The sequence below is a fragment of the Protopterus annectens genome, chromosome 4.part1 (genome assembly GCF_019279795.1).
Source record: "Protopterus annectens isolate FY-2018-M chromosome 4.part1, PAN1.0, whole genome shotgun sequence".
In the NCBI taxonomy this organism is placed as follows: Eukaryota; Metazoa; Chordata; order Ceratodontiformes; family Protopteridae; genus Protopterus; species Protopterus annectens.
This window is the reverse complement of record NC_056734.1, coordinates 721,597,904-721,618,230: the sequence shown is the minus strand read 5'-3', so window position 1 is coordinate 721,618,230 and position 20,327 is coordinate 721,597,904. Positions and strand designations below refer to the sequence as shown.

The 20,327-nt window shown below is 44.9% G+C and overlaps 1 protein-coding gene across 1 annotated transcript in view; it reads right to left on the bottom strand.

The window, feature by feature from the left end:
• The window catches only part of KCNAB1 (potassium voltage-gated channel subfamily A regulatory beta subunit 1), a 1,829,051-nt gene that overhangs the window by 75,368 nt on the left and 1,733,356 nt on the right, over nucleotides 1-20,327 (bottom strand). Inside the window, exon 12 of the mRNA XM_044070489.1 lies at nucleotides 16,893-17,013. Coding sequence (XP_043926424.1) covers nucleotides 16,893-17,013 — 121 coding nt within the window. The remainder of the gene's footprint in view (nucleotides 1-16,892; nucleotides 17,014-20,327) is intronic.

The following is a 20,327-nucleotide window of genomic DNA, read 5'->3' as shown; positions in this document are numbered from 1 at the left end:
TAGTCTTGGAGTATGTGATGAGGGACCCTGTGGCCCCACCACGGCTGACCAGTAAGCCACCCCACACATGGGAATGTACACCACTGTGCAACAGCCTACACCTGTTGTTGTACATCATATGTCCGTGGAACATGACCACCAGAGTGGCGTCTGTTATCTGGTGTGTACCATCATGGCTCTGTGTGGAATAGCATGATCCATGCAGTTGTGTACATGCTAATTAAGTGCACTGGGGTATGTGTCAGCATTTGTATGTGCATTGCCCATCTGCACGGGTGTCATGATGTTAACAACCGCTGTCACCAGACGTCTGTATTAGGTGTAGTAGTACACATGTACTGTGTATGCTGTGATGGCTGTGTTTCTGGGATGTGGCTAACACGGTAGATTAGCATATGTTCGGCATCCACCAATGATGGGATAACCCCAGGGGTGTAACACCAGTCACATGGTGGTAGTGTTCATGCCAAGGGTAATGTAGGTCTTGGAGGTGGTGTGTATGTGTTGATCCAGCAGAGTGGAGGGTATGACTCATGGATGTGTCGGTACATGAGTGGCTATCCCAGTGAAGTGTGGGGTAGTGTCAGTCACACATCAGTAGTAGCTGAGGCCTACTGTCCACTATACCACCATAGAAGGTATGTTACCCGTGGGATATGATGTTGACTCTGTCACTTGTTACAATGTGTATAGAGGTCCCGGACACAGTTAGTTGCACGTGGAGCACCTCTGATACATTGTGCTAAGCAACTTGCCAGGATGTGTGCAAAACATAGTGGGATATGGGAACCCCTCAGCTGTGGGTGTGCCAGTCCAGGTATGTGCCTGGAAGGTATGGTCCGTCTATAACCTGTCATTGCAGGTGTGCTCTGCAGAGCCTACAGGCAGGTCCCAGTCACTGCAGAGATGTTGGAGTGGTGCATTATAAGGTGTGCCTTGCCTGCGTGCGTCACAGGGGAAGATGCATGTAATGTGTCACATGACCCCATGTCGTGCATGCCAGTTACTGCCCTGCCAGTGACAGTTATTGGAAACTGTGCAGGACAGGCAGTATAGAAGCAGCAAGAGCCTAGCATGTGAGCTGCACTCCCAGGGCTGACAGGTGCAAGTCATCTGTGCCACAGCATTGTGTTTGACCAGGACAGTCATAGCGAACAGATACCACATGCCTGTGGAATGACAATAGGAGCATAGGCAACTGTTGCAGTGACACAGTCGGTCACTGTACAGTGGTATTGTGTCCGGACGAATGCAAAATCCTCCCCAGGGCTAGGCTCACACCCTCAGGGCTATAAGACTGGTGAGCTATTGCATGTCCCTGCACACGTAGTCTGTGAAGTGGCATCACAGGGCAGTCACACTAGCATGGCGAATGACAGACATATCGTACCTGGTGAGGTGTGGCATGGGTGCATAGGTTATGTTGCAGAAGCAGTTACCCGACAGCAAGATGTAAGCGACTAACGCCTTGTGTAGCATGCTGTGTGGAACTGCAGTGTGACACCCTACAGAGTCAGCTATGACTGGTGTGTTGTGAATGTTATAACACACTATTGGCTGTATGTGGTGGGCACACATGAGTCTGTGGGCTATAAGCTGGTGATGTTGTCTTCCATGATGGGGGCTACCTCTGGTGACTACAGTGAGTATGGAGACATACTGCACAGGTTGTCCTCGTAGGTGTGGCCAGTGGTGTAGATTATGTGAGACTATGTGATGGATGGGGTGTGTTGCGAAGGTTACACATCCCCAAATGACTGTCAGGTGCAGTCAGGGTTGGTGACAGCATTACCCCCAGCCATAGCTGTCAGCCTCCTGTCCCCAAAATGAGGAACATTAGCCCTCATACAGTGTGACAAATGGGCGAAACGTGGAACACTTACAACTGGCTTACTAACAGCGTCAACTAGAAAGGGCATATGATGGCTAAAATAGGCTGGTCTTACGTATAAAACAGATATTCCAATTAATTAATATGTTTCTCATCTATCTAGCCATGGCTAGCAGGTAAACTATGTACAACAATGAATGTGTGACAGACCCTTCCAATGTGGAACCTTGAGGAACATGCACCTTTTAGAACCCCAAATGAGGTACGTTCCCCGTAATGAGGTACACCTGAGACCAATATTGGATCACATACCACCTGTAAGGGGTAATGGCTATGCATGGATGTGCGATAACAGCCTTCACAATCCACACCTCCACTATTAAGCATGCCATCTACCTTGCAGAAGGACATTTGCTACACCATGATGATGGACATGCTACATGTCCATATCCTGATCTATATGACATATGTCATGGACAGCCACAGTCCTAATACTAGGATCGCCACAGGCTGGACAGATCCCTGTGCCATATATGTGACATACTCCCGCCATACCATGCAACCCTGTCCATCAAAGCTGCAGATGTCATCCCAGTCATACATGGTGTGATGGCCGCATGGTAGATGTACTATCAACTGACTGGATCAGTAATGTGGCACTGATGCAGCTTGCGATGGCACAATGGCCATCTGTAACAGCGTGGAAACCGTGCCCGCACATGCTATGGTTGATGACCATCCCTGCGAATGTCGTCTGACTATCCATTGTCCCATGTCTATCACATGTGTAATACTCGCGATCCATGTCAGGATGTTGAACAGTTGTACAGTGCTGTGTAGATGTATATGGCAAAACACATGCATGTACAGGTGTCCATGCGTATGTGTGCATTGTCACTGCTCAAGTCCATTCCGGCTGTGTCTGTGTTGATATGTGACATATACACAGCATCCAGGTCAACAGTAGTACCGTGGACACATCGAGGCATGTGCAGATAGGTAAGAACACAAGTGCAGGCAAATAGACATGCCCACAGCAAGACAGCATTTACATGGAGTATGAACACTGTAATGAGGTGACACACATATATGGTGATGATATCCAATGCATAATGGGTGTGACATGTGTGACACAAACACGTCAGTCATGTCAGTGTCATGGTGCATTGCAAAGATAACTGTGCAGATGCAGTAGATGTCATAGAAATGTATGTGCAGCAGTATCTCTGTACATCTCTGAAACTGTGACCTGTCACCATCATTATGTTTTACAGATAATGCCCCGTACACGCCTGCCAGCATACACCCGCCAGGAGGATGATGTCCTCATCCCACAGCTCCATGACAACTATGACTTGTTGTTCAGCCATGTGCCACAGCATGCCCAGCAGTGGGATGACCTGTGGCAGGATCTACGCAGGAGGGTGAACGATGTGGGTGGCCATAACCGCACCTACCAGCAGGTGCGCAGACACTGCACGGACCTGATACGACATGCAAAACAGCGTGCCACTGCAATCGCCAGGGAACAAGGTGGAACAGGTGGTGGGCCACCAACCCAGCCCCCACTCACACACACCAAGGAGCTACTGGCCAGTCTGGGGACACCCAGGGAACAGCATCCAGAAACTTTAGCTGCCATCATGGAGGTGGGTGTCTCCCAACCAATGAGCCTGGAGTTGCCTGGTAAGTCAGTAATGCACATATGGCTATTATATCCCATGTAGTTGCATGTGTCACTGTACATAATGTAAAGTAACAACATATGCCAGGTATGTGGACACACCATGCTGCATAGTACAGTATGCTATGTTGTGTATGCACACATGTGCATACTATATGCTATTACACAGGTGAATGTGTGCACATGCACAGTGCTACCTGTGGCTGTCATACAGTCATGGATAATGTTCATACTGGTGTGTCACCCCTATACAGGTACCTCTGGCATGCCGCACAGACATGGGTCCATTGCAGGTGAGACTGTCATCAGTATCAGGCATGTTACAGTGCAGATCTATTTGCCATGTGGCCAGTTAACACTTGCACACCTGATGTTTGTTCCAGTCACGATATGCAGGTCGCACCACCATGCATTCACACACACCACCCATGTGCAATATATGCAAACATAATGATACACAGACTTGAAACCACAGTACTTGTCATTGCGACATGTGTGGTCAGCTGTGCATACAACGGTGGAGGTGTTCTACAATGGAGGCATATGTAGTATGCATTGGAACAACATGTGTGGTACGCACACAGTACCACACAATGAGCTGTGATATGGGCAGCCCACAAGTGTCACCATTGTGTCATATGCCCCTGCATCGGGTGCACACATTGTGATGTGCCACCTGACATGTCCCAGACATGTAGTGTTCTGTCTGCAATATTGTCACACTATCACATGACCTATACCCCACATACCAAACATACAACCCATTGTCTGCATAGACCTGTGGAATGTGACATATCTGACATGTATGGGTGTATGTCATATGGGACCACACAGACATGTGGAGAAGATGCCCATCACACACAATTGGCCACCACATGTGCACACATGGCCATGGGGGATGGCCAGAGACATGTAGCCACACAGTACATGGGATGTGTATACACCCTGTTGCACATTGTCCACACATGGTCCAATTATAGCCTTAGTTGACCGATTATACAGTTGATGTGGTACAGTGGACAACCTAAAAGCCTGTGCACAGCTACTGGAGGTGTCACTGAAGTCTACCATATACGATCTGTCGAACATCATGACTGTGTTGCAGTTATGGCTATGCAATGTGTACATATTATGCATTCTACAGCAACATACATGCCTCATGTTGCCATGCAATGGCACAGTGTCTGTACTTCACACTGTATAGCAATGTAGACGGCTCACACTACCCTCCCGTGCTCATGCACATTTGCAAAACATGCATTCTATCTGTAGGGCATACACACAACACTGCAATGTGAAGCCCATTATGATGCTGTACATGTGTTAGGACACCATTGTGTCAAACATGTATGCATGTTAATGCACATGTCAGCAAATTACATGTCAAGGTCACGTCAGACATGTGTACTGTTATCCTGTTCTGGCCCACATGGTGTATCACGGAGATGCATGCATACTACCATGATTGTGTGAACTGCATGGCTACTGATATGACACCTGCTTGCTGTAGTGTGCACCCCAGGGAGGTATGCTTACTAACACTATTAATGTCTGAGCTGCATGCCGTCTGCTCTATCGCAGGCATGCTGCATGCCAACTGACAAATCACATGCATGGTGTGTCTGTGTGTGTCTGTGTGTGTGTGTGTGTGTGTGTGTGTGTGTGTGTGTGTGTCTGTGTGTGTGTGTCTGTGTGTGTGTCTGTGTGTGTGTGTGTGTCTGTGTGTGTCTGTGTGTGTGTGTGTGTGTGTGTGTGTGTGTGTGTGTGTGTGTCTGTGTGTGTCTGTGTGTGTGTGTGTCTGTGTGTGTGTCTGTGTGTGTGTGTGTGTGTGTGTGTGTCTGTGTCTATTGTACTTTACAGTATTTCTTTGCATTCACAGGTGATGTAGGTGCGTTACCCTCCTGCGGTCCATCTGATGTTAGTGTCCCCACAGATACTAGCGGTGATGAACATATGCATGAGGTACAGGCAGGGTTGTCAGGGGCTGAATCTGTGCCAATGGTTACCATCCCAGCTATGTCCCCCTCTTCCCCGCACACAGTTCTGCTGCCAACACATACCGCATCACCGGTGGCCATAGAGGAAGGACAATCAGCATCTGTTGGCGTGGAACAGGAACCTGTGGTGGCTACAGAAGGTGTGTCTACACACCATGGTGTCAGTGTAATGACTGCAGATGTGCCACACAGGCATGTGGCCGGTGCTGCTCGTAGGAGGACCTCTGGCAGACATGCACCTGCAGGACAGAGCGCAGCAGCTGGTATCACCAGACGCATGTTCCAGACTGCAATGGCGGCACAGGCACGTGCTGAACAGCAGAACAGAGAAGGGCAGAGGCTGCAGAGGGCTGCTATCCATACCCTAAATGACAACATCCAGGCATTGGCAAATGCTCAACAGCAGATTGCTAATGTTCTGGATAGGCGACTAGGTGAAATGGTCGGAATCCTTGACCGAGGCATGGCAATCCGCCGGGGGAGCTGTCTGTGCTGGAACACCTGGTAGGAGTGAGGCGTAGGCCACGTGGACGTAGGCCAGCAACACCACCTAGTGTAGGTCGACGTGACCGTGCCACCTCACATGCCCACTCCCATAGTGCCGGTAGCAGAAGCAGTGCAGCTGCTGCTGCACTGTCAACACCAGGACACAGCAGGCCACGTGGATGTATACCTGGATGGTCTTAGTGGGGACACGTTTCCAGCGGACATGTGTCGTCGGACAGTAGCCACTCTGTACCTCCACCTGGTAGTGCCCGTGCAACCCCAGGCAGGCACAGGACACGTGGCCGTGGATGGACACAGTGAGCTGTACAACCTGCACTGTACAATCTGGGGCTGTCAGTTATACCCCGTGTAGGCATCACAAATGGCAGAACTGTGTACACACATACATGCACACAGCAAACACAACTGTAGGGCTCCACAACATCCACATGCATTCTGCACAGATATGTCCAGTCAACTCACTGGCCCTTACACACACACATGATGTTATCCATTGGTGCAGCCTATGCCCCTGGCAAACATATCACCCTGTGCATATGATGAAGCCTGTGCTGCATCCCTGTCATCCACACCATCGGTGCAGGGTTATGCACAAATATTCTGATGCACAGGGTGAACAGCATAGTGAGAAGTGTATGTAATACCTGTGTATGCATAGTGAGGGATGTGTATGTTGCAGTGGTTGTGTGTGAATACTGAGTTGTGTATGTGACATAGATTGTGTACTGTCGACATGCACCAGTCACACCATGTAGTGCAGGTGCAGCATGCATTGTGATGTGTTCATGGTATGTGTCTCAGTTACATCTGTAGCACCATGTTGGTTGTGATACCCTGGTTCCCTCCTATGGTGTACTTGCATGTGCCTACAGGTAGCAGTGTTTGCAGTCCCCTACGTGTAACTGTGGAGTACACACAGGCACGTCTGGCAATATCAGCATGCTACATGTACCCTCATCCTGACTGTTGGACACACAAATATGACACAGATGTCCGCACATATACTGCACCTGACGCATGTGGTCAGTGCCACAGGCTACACTGGACAGAGACGTGACATACATAGCAGGACACATTACAGGTATGGTGACATGGTGCAGGGGTTGTACACAGCGGCCTGGCCAATGATGATGTGAGGTGTCACTTGGTAGCTGGAGGCCACACTGTGCAGCAGTAGGACCCGTAACAGTACGTGAACATGGCCGCAGTCACGGGGTGTACACCACTATAACGCACACCCCATAGTGTGCAGCTGGGGACCCTTGCCTGTGTGGTCATCACCCTCACAGTACTATGCACCCACACAAAGTGTCACAGAGAAGGGACATGCACAGGTAGCCAGTATGGCTGGGACCTATGGCATCAACAGGGTTGTGCAATGCATCACCATTACGGGTTAGTCAACACGTGGGGCCAGTGATAATTTCCCACCGTATATTAGCATACACACTCACACCAAGCACCAGACATACATACAGACACACACACACTGTGGTGACCACACATGTGTATATGGACAGCCGATGTGTGTGATGCACATCACTGGCGAACATCATGCTTCCCACACTGACGTATGTACAGTTCTCTACAATGGTGTACAGGGATGTGTAGCAACTGGGACATATTCCCGCGATATGTGGCATCCCTGGTCACACATTCGGACACACATGGCAGTGCTGGGAATGATACACCAGCCATATGATGACATGTTTGCTGGACATGCAGCGGTATTGATTGCATTATGTGTACCAACGCTATATCTGGCAAATGTGCTGCTATATACACACGGGAGGTTGTAGGTGTTACAGGTGCCATATGACATATAGTTGTTAACACCTGACCGCTGTGTATGCATTATGTCAGCACCGTCACGTAACAGCGACATAGCGTACAGTTAGCACATGGCATGATAGGATGGTGTGTGACACAACTGTGAGCCACCCCCTGCACACATACATCTAGACAGGTGGTTCACCACATTATGTACACACATCCCTCCATACGTGCTGTTTGCATGTCACCGTATACAGATGTCAATGATGGGTCTGCATTGCATCTGCATGTCGTAGGTAGGTGCAACTATGTTACGGACATCGGCCACTGCACATGCATGTTTGCTGCATGCACAGTACACATGTCACATGTGTCTCCTGTTGCCATGTTTGTATGCATTGCTATTGTTGGACATGTGTGTTGACATACATAACACATGGACTGCGGTATGATATCACGGGTGTCACAGGCGACCAGTACAAGGGTATGTGTCCCGGTCAACACTGCTACCCCCTGTAGTGTGAGCATTCAACAGACATGGGCCCACCTTCAATTCGCATGTGTCGCATTGATTAGGCCAGTGTTATGCATGAGGTACATCAAAGGCCATGTGTGTATGTGTTGCGTGTGCAGTCCATGCACACATCCACACAATCACATGTATGATGTACCCAGATGTGTGTTCATTGGTGTACAGCAACAGTCAGGTGTCACAGCTGTGTAAGGGCCATGGTATGTCTTGAGCCGACCTGTTCATGTATACTGGTATCATTGCAATGTATAACACCTGTTGGATCCCTGTTGGTACGTGTGTACTCTGCACAGCTGGTGTACACCGCTGTACAACCCAGTGGTCATGTGTCACATGGTGTTGTGGGACCGTAAGGCTGTGTAGTGCTGCACCAACGACATGGTGCTGACTTGACAGCTACAGTGTACACTGCAGTGTGTACGTGTTTGACCTGCACCTGTGACAGCTGTGATGGCAGCTGTGTGTGTACAGGTCACTGCATGTGTGACCGCCCTGTGCGTGAGGGCAGTTATACCTTACTGTGCCCTTCTGTGTGTACACTCCATCTGCATGCAAGATTGCCCTTTGCAACTGCTAAGTGTGTGAGCATGCCCAGTACGCTGTTGTGTAGATGGACACACAATACATTCCACACTGCGCCCCTCCATGATTAGACTCCGTGTGCATGCAAGATGGCCCTTTGCAACAGCTAAGTGTGTGAGCATGCCCAGTATGCCGTTGTGTAGATGGACACACAGTACATTCCACACTGCGCCTCTCCGTGATTAGACTCCGTGTGCATGCAAGATGGCCCTTTGCAACAGCTAAGTGTGTGAGCATGCCCAGTACGCCGTTGTGTAGATGGACACACAGTACATTCCACACTGTGCCCCTCCGTGATTAGACTCCGTGTGCATGCAAGATGGCCCTTTGCAACAGCTAAGTGTGTGAGCATGCCCAGTATGCCATTGTGTAGATGGACACACAGTACATTCCAAACAGACGTGTGATACTAAGCGTGTGGGCATGGCCATTGACATCCTGTATAGCCATGGTGGTCATCCAGGCACCAGATGTCCAATTTCAATGTCACGATGGATGCCTACACTGAACACACTTGTTGCTCTCTCGAAGGGTGTACTGTCTGTGGCGCATCCCGTATCTATTCAGTGTTGTTGTGCTCCGTAGATATTTAGTTGGCCTGTTGACAGCACTGGCATGTTTGTGTACGTCTACCTTGGGACGGTAATATGCTTTCAGACCGCTCACTCTCTAAACATTCCCTATCGGCATCTTTGCCTTTGTGGATGATGTCACCCACCTAGAAGTATGGCTCTGGGAGTGCTGTGTTCAGTAATCCCGGTAGCGCGTTCTGTAAATGCGTAATGCTGTAGTGTGTTAGAGTAGGTAGGTGTATGTTCAACTCCTGGCCCTTCCAGGTGTGTGTGTGTGTGTGTGTGTGTTTGTGCGTGTGTTTCCAGCTGCCTGGGGACACAGTAATGCTTTTAGATGCCTCACGACACATACATTCCCTATCGGCGTCTTTGCCTTTGCGGATGATGTCACCCACCTAGAAGTATGCTTCTGAGAGTGCTGTGTTCAGTAATCTCGGTAGCGCGTTCTGTAAATGCGTAATGCTGTAGTGTGTTAGAGTAAGTAGGTGTGTGTTCAACTCCCGGCCCTTCCAAGTGTGTGTGTGTGTGTGTGTGTGTGTGTGTGCGTGTGTTTCCAGCTGCCTGGGGACACAGTAATGCTTTTAGATGCCTCACAACACATACATTCCCTATCGGTGTCTTTGCCTTTGCGGATGATGTCACCCACCTAGAAGTATGTCTCTGAGAGTGCTGTGTTCAGTAATCTTGGTAGCGCGTTCTGTAAATGCGTAATGCTGTAGTGTGTTAGAGTAGGTAGGTGTGTGTTCAACTCCCGGCCCTTCCAAGTGTGTGTGTGTGTGTGCGTGTGTTTCCAGCTCCCTGGGGACACAGTAATGCTTTTAGATGCCTCACAACACATACATTCCCTATCGGCGTCTTTGCCTTTGCGGATGATGTCACCCACCTAGAAGTATGCCTCTGATAGTGCTGTCTTCAGTAATCTCGGTAGCGCGTTCTGTAAATGCATAATGCTGTAGTGTGTTAGAGTAGGTAGGTGTGTGTTCAACTCCCGGCCCTTCCAAGTGTGTGTGTGTGTGTGTTTCCAGCTGCTTGGGGACACAGTAATGCTTTTAGATGCCTCACAACACATACATTCCCTATCGGCGTCTTTGCCTTTGCGGATGATGTCACCTACCTAGAAGTATGCCTCTGAGAGTACTGTGTTCAGTAATCTCGGTAGCGTGTTCTGTAAATGCGTAATGCTGTAGTGTGTTAGAGTAGGTAGGTGTGTGTTCAACTCCCGGCCCTTCCAAGTGCATGTGTTTCCAGCTGCCTGGGGACACAGTAATGCTTTTAGATGCCTCACAACACATACATTCCCTATCAGCGTCTTTGCCTTTGCGGATGATGTCACCCACCTAGAAGTATGCCTCTGGGAGTGCTGTGTTCAGTAGTCTCGGTAGCGCGTTCTGTAAATGCGTCATGCTGTAGTGTGATAGGGTAGTTAGGTGTAGGTTCTATTCCCAGGCCTGAGAGATGTGTGTGTGTGTGTGTGTGTGTGTGTGTGTGTGTGTGCATGCTTCCGTCTGCCTGGGGACTCCGGTTATGCTTTTAGATGCTTCGCAACACAGATGTATCCTGCTGCCGTCTTTGTCTTTGCGGATGTTGACACGCACCTAGTAGAATGCCTGTGTGTCTGTTGTGTTTAGTAGTCTTGGTAGCGTGTTCTGTAAATGCGTCATGCTGTAGTGTGATAGGGTAGTCATGTGTAGGTTCGATTGCCAACCCTGCCACATGTGTGTGTGTGTATGTCTGTATCTCTCTCTCTCTCTATATATATATATATATATAATCTATTTTCTGCCCATAACCCTGCTCTTGCATGGACAGCTGACTGTTTCATGTATCGCATATTTGCATAGCTTTCACATACCAATAGGGTATGTTGCAACTCCCAACATTGTCCATGCAACGTCCGTGTTACGGGCGGTGTTACACGCCCTTACAGGCGTTTGCTGTATATCTTGGCAGACATCTATCCTTGCTGTACTCTCACTGTACTCATACGCGGAGGCTTCATGTATCATGGCCTAGTTTTGATGTGTGTATGTCTATTTGTGCTGTGTGCATGGCTGTGGGTATGTCCCAGTATCATCATTTGTAAAGGTGACAGCCCTAAAGGTTCTTCATGTAGACTGCTGTGTCATTTGACATGTCAGCACATACCTGCGGACAGTACTGCACGTCCTACTGCAGCGCATTTCATACCTTCTGCGTTATCTTGCAGTCAATATTGCTGTTTCCTCACACATGTATCTGTTTCTGTTCATACCACTCCACCTCCTAGAGCAAGTTGCTGGACAAGGCCTTATCTGATAGTGGGACACATAGGGGCAGTATTGACATGTTGCTCTTACAAACATAAATAGTTGACACAATAATAGGTTTTGCATTAGTATGGCTTTTCTGTTAGATTTGGTGTCTTACGCACATGTTTGTCATTATTTCATGTCTTCAGTTATCATGGAAGTGCCAGAATGTTATTGTTACGAGGAACACACCAAACATATGAGGCAGAACTCTGCACATTCATCGTAAATCTGTACAGTTGCGGAGTATGTGTCTGTAACAAAATATCAACTTTCTGACACCAATACACACACTGTATGGCAGCATCACAGGCCACATGCCATTACATTTATATTGCAGGACACACCCACCCAGACAGTTGTATTCCTCACACAGGCCAACAGCTGCTTATCCACACTAATTGGTCTATCATGTACCATATGTATTTGCGCTTTCCGTCAGTGGCAGAGCTCATGTACGTGTCTGGGGGACTGGACATTGTTACGGTGACACTGCATGACACCCTGAGGGACACATTACGTTTGTGTCTATTAACCTTCCACATTGACATTCACAGTGCATACGTTGTCATTCACATTTGTCGGTGTACATGCGTGTGACTTGTACATGTTTTCTCATTTGTCCTGATGTCTTTCTTCTCACCTGTCCACCTAGTATCACTAGTTCTGTACATGTATTTTGGACAGGTTACCTTCATACCCTAACCTGTACACATTATGGGTAAACGCCCTGCCGTTTGCCCTTGTTACATTTGTCATAGTGATGTGCCTTTCTGGTAAATTGCTGGCAAGGCATTACGGACTGTGCGGTAGATAATAGTGACTGACATTTCCATTACATGATTAGTAACACTCATAACATCCGTATTCATGGGTACACCAGTATTCTCACAATGTTCTGACTTTGTCTGGGGTATATCTAATATAGTCCCTATTTGTATTTCATGTACTATGCCTTAGTGCAGCTGTGTTATTCTGACAGTTTGCCAGTTATGGGTACCATCTTGGTCGTACGCATGTCCATCCATGATAATCGCCTACATGACACTGATATAGAGCCCTACATGTTGCCAAAATGGTTTCCGCAATATCCAGTGGATGGTTTGCCCTATTATTGAGAATATAGGCGTGTGCTATACCCACATCACTCCCACGGGGCGGGCCTACGAAATCCCTGCCAAACAACACCTAGGCCCATTTCTGCATACCCATGATTCCCATACCTGACAACCCTCTACAGTACCCATTACACATGTTTAATGTGTGCGTTACTGAAGTGTGGAGACACTTATATGCACTCCCCACTCTCCGGATATCAGTTTGTACGTCATACATTCTATCGACACATGTGTCATCACCCTTGCACCTGATACTGTTGCATGTACAGCTATTTCGTATTTGCTGTGGTCACTTCTTTTGCGTCAATGTCAGTTGACACTACGTATTTCAATTTATGGAGTCCTGCAATGGACACCTATCTGCATTTTTAAAGTGTAGAACTTGCTGGACTGTCACTTTCTGGCCAATGTTTTTGAATGCTGCGGTTTATTCACCTTTCCTGCATGTCTACCCATATTAGATATAACGTCGCCTATTTATGTACATATGTCATATCTACGGGACATAAGTCTCTTGTGTATACATATATACATGTACAATCCTCATTTCATAACTTGCTTTGGTTTACGTCTGTGGATTATGTGTATACACATATATCTATATCCGTACCATACCTTTCCACTATACAGATTGTCGCAGAGTGTACAGCTGCTTGCCCCTTTATCTTCGCTGTGTTTTACATACACCTGTGTCTATCTGGCAATGTAGTGGCATTTCATTTGAGACTTACGGTGGGGATTTCTGGCAAGCAGTTCAGGTTACGACTGCATACCCTTCAGAGAATCCATGCTACTGACACACCCGTTATTCTATCCACTTTCTATGTTTGTTTTGGCACATATCTGGGGTTTGTCCCTATTTGTACCGGTAGTTTGCATGGCTTCGTCCGGTTTCATACTTTATGAGGTTAACGGGTTTGAGCCATGTATAACTAACGTGGGAGAAACAGCATTCATTTACTATGCTGTGAGCAGATCACACACGCACAGGCGCACTTGCATTTCCTTATTATGGGTTACGCGCGGGCACGCATACATATCCTTATTGTGGGTTACATATGTTTACTAAGTCTTTGTGCTTACGTGGGCTTTTTTACTTGTGACAGTACCAGTAATTATCTGTAATCCAGTTAACGGACGTTTGCGAAACACACGTTCACCTTTACATATTTAACTGTCTGTACAGCACAGACGCATTTATTACACTTTCACATTATATGTGCTGTAGTCGTTGTTCAACCGGGACTGCATTCACGTTTGCCAGATGCTGTAACCAATATACGTTTGGTGTTCTGACTCATTTATATGCATACCCATAGTACATAGCTACATTAACATATGCCTCACCACTTCACTTATGTCACAGGCATCCATTCTCCTGCTGGGAAAAATGTGGTACTACATGTTACACATTCCCTATTCCCTACTGCTCTGGACCCAAGCTGCATATTTCATCACTGCAGGGATATTCAGAACCCAAAGGCTTATATTCCTGACACATACAGAAATTTAATTGTCAGGGTGTTCATGTGGTGATCTGGGTTTAGGCTTGTCCGACTGGTGAACGGAACTGCCCTGACCATGTTCAAATGTCAGACAAAGCACATGGACAGGGATTGTCCATTTTAAACATTTAATCTGTTTACAGACACAGGTGTTTGGGCACCTGTCAGCAGCTTATGATGTTGGCAATATATAATATGGGTGGGGATGGTTACGATACATAATCCACGGTGAGTGGTGTTCCCATTCACATTTGACTATTTCCTATATTCATTCTTACGAGGGTTATTATTTTGCACATGACGTAACTATGAATTAACTACGGTTATGCAGTAGTACAGTCAACATATGTGACGGTTTGTTACAGTATATATGTACGGACCTCTGTAATACTGGGGACTACCCCACATCCTTCACAACATTTCCTGCTTATGTACATACTATTATTCAGTGAACTTTCGCAGCTTGTGAGAGCAGTAATTACATCTGTCCCTATTTGTCCACCCATCCTTTTAGGCTTTGTCCAGGTTTTGTTGCTGTAATAGGTTGAGAGGTGGTGTCGGTATGTGATTGAGTTGAATATATACTGTCGATAATTCAGTGGGGAGTAGGGTTACCACTTGTTCCTCTTTGTGAGGGGAGGTCCCACTTTGGACAGTTGTGTCCTGCGACGACACCTAAGACATGGCATATGTCCTGTGATTTTAAGACAATAATATATTTCTTATTTTCTGTACTAGTTGCATGATACAGGTATTTTGTATCTGGTACACATAACTATTATTTGGGATAGCATAAGCTATTCAAATGCTATGGCATAAGCTTTTATCTTGGCATACACGTGTAATTCTGTCCTTTGCACTGGCCGGGGGTATGTTTTATCTTGCAAATTCTCACATTTCTACAAGGGATGTCCCACCTTGGCCATCTGAACAGGTGGCAACCCTAGTGGGGTGACCTGCATGGTGGACAGCTGTTCCATTCTGCGTAGTATGAATTGCATGTCTGTGTAGAAACTGAACAATACCGTGACTACACATACATGTTTTGTCCAGATGTGTACAGTAATGGACACCGTGGCGTGTAAACAACTCTGAGGTTTCAACAGGTTACTTATCCCACGCGTGATGTAGACACATTTTGCCATAACATTAAGGCGCAGGCATTTGGATTTACGTACCTGTGATGGGATGTTTACAATCGTGGGATACATATTTGCAATCCTGACACTGCCTAGGACGATACTTCCTACTACATATGGGGAATACTCGCTATGTGCAGGTGTACGGATGAGCAAGGCTATTAGCTGGATTTGGTGGACATTCGGACATGGGTGCGGGTTATGTGCTATACTGGGGTTGTTGCGTATTGCATTTGCATGCATGGGTTCTACTTTTGGATATCTCGGTTCCGCATATAGCATCCTATGTGTATGTGACGGTTACGTTCCTGTTCATGTGTATAGCACATTTTAGTATACATATGTTTGTGTGTGTTTGGTATACAATTTGGACTGTCAGGTTTCTTTACGGTTGTTATATAGCCACAACTGCCCTGCTGTGTACTATCACTACCACTGTGGGACTGCTGGTGACCATAACCCATGGAGCTAGATGTGTGTATTGGCGGCGTGCTGACATGATGCGCTTCACTTCCACTGGGTATAACTTTTGACAGTGCAGTACATTACGGACACACGATTTTAAATATCATTTGTTCCATGGACGGAAACTTATATTATGTTGCGTGCATTTCTGTTTGGTTCTCCAGTTTGTGTGGCCAGGAACTGTCTTGCATGCTTTGCATACGTTTCATTATCCACGGACACTGATAGGTGCGATTACTATTGCAGGCAGGCTATAATATTCAGCAGTTTAGGTTGCTCATCGCCAGCCGACATTGACACGCCTCCGGGCGCAGCTTAGTAACGCCCCATGCACTCGCGCACGTGTCCTATGCACGTGGATGTGGTAGCGGCGCACCTTCATTAATATGCATATGGCGCTACTACACCATTTATACGCCGCACGGCCGGTGCAGGCCTTACACCGGCCTTGCGCCGAGCTTCATGAATCCGGGGGATAATCTTGTGCAACTGTTAAAAACAGCTAAATGTTAAATGCTGAAAACTATACTCCAGCTATTTCAGATCAACATTAATTGCAAGGACTTTTAGTATTGTACTATCAAATTGCAGCCAATAACATGCCAAGTCTACATGCACAACCTTCAGTAATTTATTTCAGTAATTTAAATGTTGACAAGAAGGGTAAATGAAGGTAACAGACCTGAGTTGTATGAAGCATTTCCCCAAACTCAGTGTTTAAGAGTTAATATAACTGTAGCACTGCAGACCCACTTTCTGAGTTTATTATTCTGTTTAGATATGGATCACTAGTTATTTACCTACTGCTAACTGAGGCAAAGTGAGTTACTTACCTACTGCTAACTGAGGCAAAGTGAGTTACTTACCTACTGCTAACTGAGGCAAAGTGAGTTACTTACCTACTGCTAACTGAGGCAAAGTGCACCCAAGTCGTTCTGCAATCGGTGTCAGCTCCCTTAGTTTAATTTGTTGTTTCCTGCCTTCTTCACTTAATATCTTGTCTTTGAGCCACTGGTAACACTACAATAAATTAAACAAAAATAAAATACACATTTTTTTAACCACAGGCCTGTTTCCTTTTTACAGATATTCATACTAGTTTATTGTTTTATCTCTGCCATTTCTATTAATTTGAAGGTTATTTCTGTTCAAAAATGTGCACTATGTGATAACAGCTTAAGGGAATACTGAAACAGTATGAACTAAATAGAGGACACAGAAAATTCTTCAAGCTCCATTATGCCTCTATAGATAACCTAAAAAATATGGAATGGAAGTTGTTTAAAATATGTAAATACATAAGTCAAACTAATTAAGAAAATGAGAAAATACAGACATGTCTTAAACATGTTTTTAAATTCTAGTTAAGAGAAATACTTAGCAAAAATATGCAAAGGAAATGCATTTATATTTAATGTAAGAGAACTGAGAAGTGTCCATTTCACTTTATTATTTGAGTTAAATTAATGTCCATATGCATTGCTTTTTTTGTTGAAAAACACACTTAATAAACAATGGCACATGACTAGACTGCCTCAGTCATTTGACTTGGTTAAAGTCAGGTTCACAATAACTACAGATTTTATATTCATACACTCAGAAATGTAAACAAAAACCAATTAACTCTCTTTTTGTGTATTTGTAATCTGTGCTACTGGAAAGAAAACATCAATAATTGTACACTTCAAATTATTCTAATAATATTATTATTATTTTAATGGAACTACACCCCTTCACCTTTTCACCTCTGCTAATTAAATACATTAACTTCAAGGTCAAACTACTTCAGAGATAAGAGAAAGTACTTTATTTTCATTCAAAACCAATATTCATTTTATCTCAAGGTAGTATGATCTAAACGTTAGTGTATTAAGTTACAAAGGGTATGGAGGGCATTATCCCAGCACTGGAAACAGGAGAGTTCACCCCTGCAAAAAGAAAAGTTTTCAGTAGTTTTTGTGTACAAATACCCTTAAAATATGTAGCACACTACAAGACCATAAAGTAGGGATAGTGTAGTGGTGCAGTGGTAGTGTTGTTGCCTCGTAGTAAGAGATTTGTTGGTTTGATTCTTGGCTGGGGTGCCTTCTGTGTGGAGTCTGTATGTCCTCCCTGCATTCGGGTGGGTTTCCTTTTGGTGCTCCAGTTTCCTCCCACGTTACTAAGACATGCATCGTGAGAATTTCTCCCCAGACCTCTGCTGAAAATTGGATTTGTTCCAAGTCAGACTTTCCCGGTTAAATATATGAGTGTTGCCTTTGACTTTTACAGTTTAATGATGGAGTTGTTTTTAAAGAACAGCAGACCTTCAATTTTGAACCTATTTATGCCACAGTTTATAATGTATGGACATTTGCTGTTTTATAGATGTGTGTGTGTGTGTGTGTGTGTGTGTGTGTGTGCATGCATATTATTACAACTTTTGTTGTATATAACAACTCTCTTGTATTTACATATTTAAATAGCTGACTTCTTTACCAAGTTTTCCTCATGATTATCATTGACTATACAACAGGGTTAAACTTGTGCCATTTGTATATTTATTAAACATACATACTTGAAAAGCTGCAGTTCTTTTCTACAGTGGACAGCCTGTTTAATAGACTGTGTTTGGCCCTGCATCTAGCTGACTTGTCCATGTTTTGAAGTTTAACAATTACATTATGAATATTTGACAATGTAAGAGTCGTGTTTGGTCACACACTCATTCTTCTCACGTCTTCTCGTGTCCGCACTCACTTTCTCCACATACTCCTGTTTCTGTCCTTTCTAAAGTATAAATATATATTGTGTTTGAGCTTGTCTTTGTGGCTAGGGATGTGGCAGAGAAAAGTTCACAGGAATGAGTTAATTTACTTGGTAAACCAAATAATACAATAAACTAGTTAGTATAATACTGCAGAGGTACTTTTTTTATTTTTTATTTTACATTTGTTGACTGGGCTAGTCTAGCTGGACACATGTCCATTTTCAGTAGAGGCCCGGGGAGAAAAGCTCCAAAAAAACAAAAAGAATAAAAAATCCATATATACATTTAAAAGAGTAATAGCAGTTAAAACTTACCAAGAACTAAAAAAGCAGTTGTTACAAAATTTTTTTTTTTTTTTTTTTTTTTTATGTTTGTTTTGGTTTTTAATATATGAAAGATACATTAGTCTAAGCAAGGAATAGACCTAGCAGTAATAATCAATGGGTATTGTATTTGAGATACAATATCTATGTATATATGCATTATAATTATAATAACAAGGTAGTCAGAAATTATTAGGTATTAGAGTAGTTGTAATTTGAAAGGAGAAGAGTGAGGTTACTTCAATCTAGTGGTTAATTTTAATGATTCTTATACTAACTTCCTAGCGTAGCTCATAATTAATTTTTTATTATGAATTTATGCAATGGTTTAGATTGAAGATTGTGACCTACAAGTGGAGCATATTCCCTTCTGAAAAAAATCACCATCTGTTTGTTTATTTTTCCAGGAAAGTGTCCATTCAAACTTCTTTTGTTGACTTCAGTGCTAAGTCCCACAGCACTTCCTGTGTTTCCATCACTGTAAATCCCTCATCCACTTAACAGTCATAAATGTGGCTTTTCATTTTTGTGCTGTATTTTCAAACCATGTTGCTTTAGATAATTATAAGGTGGTTCTAGAGTTTAGAAGCTTACCTGTCTGGCAATAAGATGCCATCCCTGCTTTGCTTACCCCATGTCCTTATTCTCTTAGCAGAACCCTGGTGTGATTTGCTGACCCATGTACCTATGATATAATGAGAACTGCAACAGAGTAAGGCATGGCTAGGATATTACTTCACCTTCATCTCCTATTCCAGCAGGAAACAACAGAAACAAGCATTTTTAGTGCCAGGTGGTGACTTGCACTTGAGATAAACTGCAGCAGTATGGTAGACTACAGCAAAATAGATGATTAAGAAGTAAAACATATCATACAGACAGCAGTGTAATCATAAACACGGAAGGATACTGCCTACCTGCAGAAGGGCTACATATGTTTTATGTATGCCGGTTATTCTCTTGTGTGTATTGTGCTTGATGCAGTAGATATCATTATATTCCTTGACAGTGTAATGCTACAGGTAACACTACAGCTGTGCAATGTTACAGCTAACACTACAGCTGTGTAACACTACAGCAGTATAAACTACAGCTGTGTAACTCTACAGCTAATACTACAGCTGTGTAACTCTACAGCTTACACTACAGCTGTGTAATACTACAACTAGCTCTACAGCTGTGTAACACTACAGCTAACATCACAGCTGTCTAACTCTACAGCTAACACTACAGCTCTGTAACACTACAGCTAACACTATAGC